Source organism: Ascaphus truei, chromosome 1 (genome assembly GCF_040206685.1).
Source record: "Ascaphus truei isolate aAscTru1 chromosome 1, aAscTru1.hap1, whole genome shotgun sequence".
Classification (NCBI taxonomy): domain Eukaryota; kingdom Metazoa; phylum Chordata; class Amphibia; order Anura; family Ascaphidae; genus Ascaphus; species Ascaphus truei.
This window is the reverse complement of record NC_134483.1, coordinates 209,417,099-209,423,126: the sequence shown is the minus strand read 5'-3', so window position 1 is coordinate 209,423,126 and position 6,028 is coordinate 209,417,099. Positions and strand designations below refer to the sequence as shown.

The 6,028-nt window shown below is 38.8% G+C and overlaps 1 protein-coding gene across 1 annotated transcript in view; it reads left to right on the top strand.

Annotated features, from left to right (window-relative positions):
• The first annotated feature begins 860 nt into the window (after window positions 1–860).
• Window positions 861–6,028, top strand: part of PRDM6 (PR/SET domain 6) — a 191,593-nt gene continuing 186,425 nt past the window's right edge. The window contains exons 1-2 of the mRNA XM_075577180.1: window positions 861–981; window positions 1,850–2,300. Of these exons, the coding sequence (XP_075433295.1) occupies window positions 1,859–2,300 (442 nt within the window). The 5' untranslated portion in view covers window positions 861–981; window positions 1,850–1,858. The remainder of the gene's footprint in view (window positions 982–1,849; window positions 2,301–6,028) is intronic.

Here is a 6,028-nt window from a genome sequence, read left to right as displayed (position 1 = left end):
TAATTACCCTAATAATAGATGCCACTTCTGCTATTTAGCAATGGAGGGGGTAAGAGATAGAACAGGACTTCTTCTTATAAGGGCAATCATATATATTACACTATCCGAAATTACCCAACCTCAATTAACAATTGCAAATGTACCAAAACGGGTTATAGCGCTCATTTCAGTTGTCAGATTGGGATCAAATAATAAATAATCCACTGTTTATGTAAATTGAATACACACACAATTATCTTTGTGTGTAATATATATATATATATATATATATATATATATATATATATATGTGTGTGTGTGTGTGTGTGTGTGTGTGTGTGTGTGTGTGTGTGTGTGTGTGTGTGTGTGTGTGTGTGTGTGTATATGTATATATATGTGTGTGTGTGTGTGTGTGTTTATGTGTGTATATATATATATATATATATATATATATATATATATATATATATATATATATATATATATATATATATATATATATATATATATATATATATATATAAAATACACACACTATCCTATGGCTTGTCTTCTTCCATACACAAGTGAACAGCTCAATGGCAGGTGAACCTCAGGAGTGTATCTTAAACCAGAGCTGCACATGACTGAACATTAGTTGTGCAATAAATCACTGTGCTTTAGAGCTTGCATTCTAGATATAGTATCTAAATAGCACAGAGTGGTCTTGTCATGTTGATGGGTTAAACTACCCTTCCTCAGTCCCTCTGCCAGTATGTCCCCCCTCACTGACACAGACACTTGTGTTTGGTGCTGTACAGCCCACGTGTGCTTGCAGGAGTCTGCCAGAGTACAGCACAGCACTCCTTGCAATGCACAGTCCTGATCAGACCCTGACTGCACACACACACAGCCCCACAGCTTGGATCTGATCTGCTCCTTACCTTGCTCTGGATTTTTCCCGGCAAAGATCTGGACTTGTTCACTTTTTTCGGAGATATTTCTTGAAGGAATCATACCCAGGTAAGTGTAAAACGTGGGATTAACATATGTGATATATAAATGGGACAGAGATCAGAAGCAAGTCAGGCTGCAGATTTCTCTCTCTCTCTCTCTCTGGGTCTTCTTGTGCCCTGTCTTGCATACAATCCTTGCACGCACTTTACTGTATATATAGTATATATATATAAAACACATTTTGTGTGTGTGTGAGATTAATGTGCTGCAAGCCCTTTAGTTCTATTTCACGCGTGTATTAGTAAGTTTCATTGGGTTTATGTGTAGCCTGCTATTCAAAAGGTTCAAGTCTTCTTTCTACTGCTGGAAATCCTATAGGAATTCATGAGCACACAGTGCAATGGATAATTGCAATTGTATAGTTACAGTAGTTATGAACAATGGAAGCCAGCTATACGAAACAATAACATATAGTGTTAAGTTTGGACATGCCACAACGAGGTTTGTTATCCGATTATATCCATCCTGTGAAGAGGTGTGTGTATGTATGTATTTATGTATATATGTATATGTATATATATACAAACACACACACACACACACACACACACACACACACACACACACACACACACACACACACACACACACACACACACACACACACACACACACTTTTGCTTATTACTGTGTGGCATACTGTGTAGATTAAGCAGTGAATACCATCTGAATTTCACATACATTTTGTGATATAAGTTACAAAAAGATCGCCTATCTAGATACAAGTTCAAAAAGGGTCAATGCTCCTCAACCATAAGAGAATAAATGGCGATGCGATAAGGAGGTTACATTCATACTTCACTCTTCCAGTTTATGCCTAAATCAGATAGCAGTCCAACCCCTCTAAATGTATATCCTTATTGTGTGTGCGCAGGTCTTGGCCATGCTGAAGCCCGGAGAGGCTGGTGGATCTGCTTTCCTGAAGGTGGACCCGGTGTATCTGCAGCACTGGCAGCAGCTCTTCCCCCAGAGCCATGTGAAGAGCGGAGTCCTCCTGAGCCATGTGCCCCAGCCCGACAGAGCCGAGCCTCCTCCAGACAGCCTCCGCCTGCGCCCAGCCTCCCTCTCCTCCACCTCCTCATCATCCTGCTCTTCCACCTCGTCCTCTGCCCCCTGTGCCCCAGCCTCCCTCGCCGGGGTCACCGCTGCACCCGCGGTTCTTGATGTCACAGCCCCCCAGAGGAAGGAGCTGGTGAGCTCCAGGTGCGCAGGGGGGACACTTGGCCGCCTCCAGTGCAGCCCGGAGGAGTTGGACTACTACCTGTATGGCCAGCAACGGATGGAGATCATCCCCCTCAGCAACCCCACCAGTGATCCCAACAACCGTATGTACACTCAGCACTGCACAGGGACAGCCCGAGCCCACTCAGGCATCAGCTCACATCTTCCACACATGTACCATAAATACTTTCCCATAACACGTACCCTCAATGAGCACATGCTGCCCCCACTAACAATAGTCACCTCATCACAGTCATGCTCATGCATAGCCCTAGTTACCCCAGTGCAAGCCTGCAGATGCACACAAGTATCAATAGCACCTGTTTTCATCAATACCCGAGTAACACCACCAACGTGAGCGGTAACTGTACTAACTATGGCTGTCACTTATTTAGCAATTAACAGTACCCAGAACATGATATAACTAGGGGCTTGTTTCCCCATCCGTAAGAAATTGCAGTTCCTTAGCCACCGAGTTGCAACGCAGCGATTGTGACAGGGTTTGTAACAGCTGTATCTATTGATGAGATACAAGAAGGTCTACTGCCAATAACACAGAGTAACAAACAGTAGCAGAAGTGTCACTATCACACAAGTGCAACACCTGAAATCAGCACATCCTTCAATATAAGGGTTTTAGACCCCACACACATATATATAATATGCGATGGACAGGAAGAAAAAAAAATCACAGATATTGATTATATATTTTTAAATTATTTTCTCAAGTTGATTTTCCTTTTTATTCAAGCGTATCATTTTATATTTAGATGCGTTATATATTTCACACCCCCAAAACTTTTTGGATGGAGTTGAAGCTGTTTTGTTGTAGAAGGCAATCTATTTTTCAATTATAAAACAGACTGGGATTTATTTAAAGTAGGTAGTGATTTTGTTTCTCAACCTCCCCCCCCCCCCCCCCCCAATAAAAGAATACTTATTATTATTGGGGATTTGCTAAGTGTGTGGCAGTGAAACATAACACTGAGCTTTGAATGGTTAATGTTCTGAATGTCACATATGACTTTGAGTCCACTTTTAGAGTAATATTTTTATAACTGCAAGTTCGTTTTTAACATTACATATATTTAAACTACATACAACGCTTCCACCAAAGGCAAATATGGGTGAAAAGATGTGTAAAGTTCTGCATGTGACTTTTTCATCTGGTCTAACAATTATTTAGTGTGGTGTTTTCAGGTGTGGGGAAGAGCAGACATTGTAAATTGCATTTCATGACAAATCTATTGAAATTCCTTATACAAACTAAATATACTAATTATAGGGCCTTATGTCTCCACGACTTCCTTAAAAATAATGACTTTTAATGTGCAGATTTTCTCTGTACAATAATGATGTGGCAATATCATATCACATCATTTTAGCCCAGAGCAAGGGTTGTTAAAGTGAAAGGAATTTGATTCTCCATTATTTATCAATAATGTTATCTTTTAAACAAAAGCTACTAAATATGTATAAAATTGTGGGCATCATTTAATATGACAAATTGAATGAAAAGAAATACAGGAATTCAGAAATAATTCTTTTTTTTCCCATGCCAAAGAAAAGTAAAATATCGTATGTATATATTTATAGTTATTATTTCATTTATTCAAGGTCTGCCATTTTATTTAACCTGGGAGGGGGGAAACAATCACAACCAGTGCCTTTTAATAATTGTTTCATTTACGAATATGTTTCAGATTAATATATATTTTTTATGGGTTTTATTTTTTTTATCGATTTGTTACATTTTAATGTGCATTTTTTCAGAATCTTCATTCAATATTGTAGGACATTAGATAACTTTTTTTTTTTGTGTCCATTTTAAATTACACTCCAAATAAATGAACTGAACAACTAGTTTATTTATCAGCCTCTTCACTGCAAAACATTTACAAAAAATTGTGGAAAAAAGTAAGTGGTTTATCAAATTTTAAAAATAGCTTTGCATTCAACTAAAGATTTCCGTGATTGCTCTGCACGACTTTTTACACCACTGACAGCTAGAGACTTTGATAAAAAGCCATCTAATTCTATTAATCACCCGCTTAAAAGTTTTTCTTAATTACTTTTACACTATCTTGGGTACAGGACAATAAAATTTGAAAAGGGAAGCAGCGAAATAATATGACTATCTGCCATTTTCTTAGAATTACTGGATACTACAGGGACACACTTGCCATTGCTAAAAAGTTACAATTCTATACACATTGATACATTTTTTTACATGGTCCATAGTGTATGTGTATTTGAAAGCATAATAGATCATACTGCAAAATCGTTTTGGAAGAATTCATGTTCTGTCAATATTTCCCCTCATTCCTTTCTTTTCCTTGAGTTAATAAAGACACATGACATCTTTTTATTCAAAGGAGAGCTTAATAAGTGGAAGATGTAAAACTTCTGGCGACAATAGACAGACTATTATAAACTGTAGTCCCTGTAGCAACTTCTTCAGGCTTAAACTGCCCTTTGATCTTAATACTGTAATAGCAGAGGGACGCAGATGGAGTCTTATTTTACTGTTGGTTTATTTACACTAAAAACCGGATACATTCAATAAGTACGTTGACATGTCTTGGTCCCTGTCTCTCCACTATTCAGTAAATGCATATATCGCATCAAAGTTTCCTCGACAAAATACATACTGTATTTAGTGTGAGTTCGTGGATAGTTTTGAATAAGTGAGACCTCTTATTATACTGCACCAACACGAGACTGATCCCGTATGAGCTCCCTACACCTAGAACAAGTCTGCTCTTCTGGGGTGTCCCGGATAACTTCAGATGGGAGTCAAGAGAGCAGAAACTTGAAGAGGAGACTTGTGAGGTCCGAAACGTTTATATGCAGCTACAGTACATCTCTGAGCACTTCGTATTGTGGCACATTAACAGCTATCACATTCAGCATCAGCAACAATTATTCAGGACCAACAGGGCTACTAGGTCTGCAAACGGCATATACAGTGTATTTAGTGTAAGCACTTATATTCATCTGATTATTTGCAGGATCTCAGTGATTATCCATTTCAATTGTGTCACATTAGTGTCACAGAAGGGTACTACTTGCGGACTCTAATGGGGCAGTGAGTGAAAGCTTAAATATAGGCAAGAAGTTATTGTTTTTAATCAAGTACTTGAGTTATTTCATCACAAAGTCTTCTGGAGAGCATAGGACTGCGTTTTGTCTGGAAAATGTCTCTAAAACATGGGAATATGTCCATCTGAAGGATGCTCTGGGGAACAGGCTTTCATCTCAGACATATTTCTCTCTCCCTTCTTTGGCTTTGTTTCTTTCTGTCCATCCCTTCTTCACCTCACCAGTCACTTCTTTCACAGTGATACATCGCTAGGGCAACTTGATGTTCAATTCCCCATTCCTCCCCTGTTACAAGAGTCTCCCTTCATCAGAATGAGTCAGGAGATCACACACTTTTACCTAGCAAACCAGTGCAAAATAAATATCTTCCTACTGCTTTCTACCCACTTTTCCTTGGGATCATACCACTGCTGCAAGCGGGACAACTGCTCTCTGGTTGGGGGGCATACATACATCTATCTGTTTGCTATTGGTGTTGGTTAATTGATATGCAAGATAGATACTTGGTAGATTTTGTGTTTAATGCTATCAGCAAATGGATTATATTGTGCGATCCTGTTAATTCACATGCTGTTATGTAAAAGCCTTTCCCACTTATTTCTCCCCAACCCCCCTCCTCAGTAGTACATGGGATATGCAGTCATATATTAGATTGAGGTTAGAAAAGGTGGTGGCTGTTTATTTAAGGTGATAAAATGGTCCATCAGCAGTAATCTCCATCGATATGTGC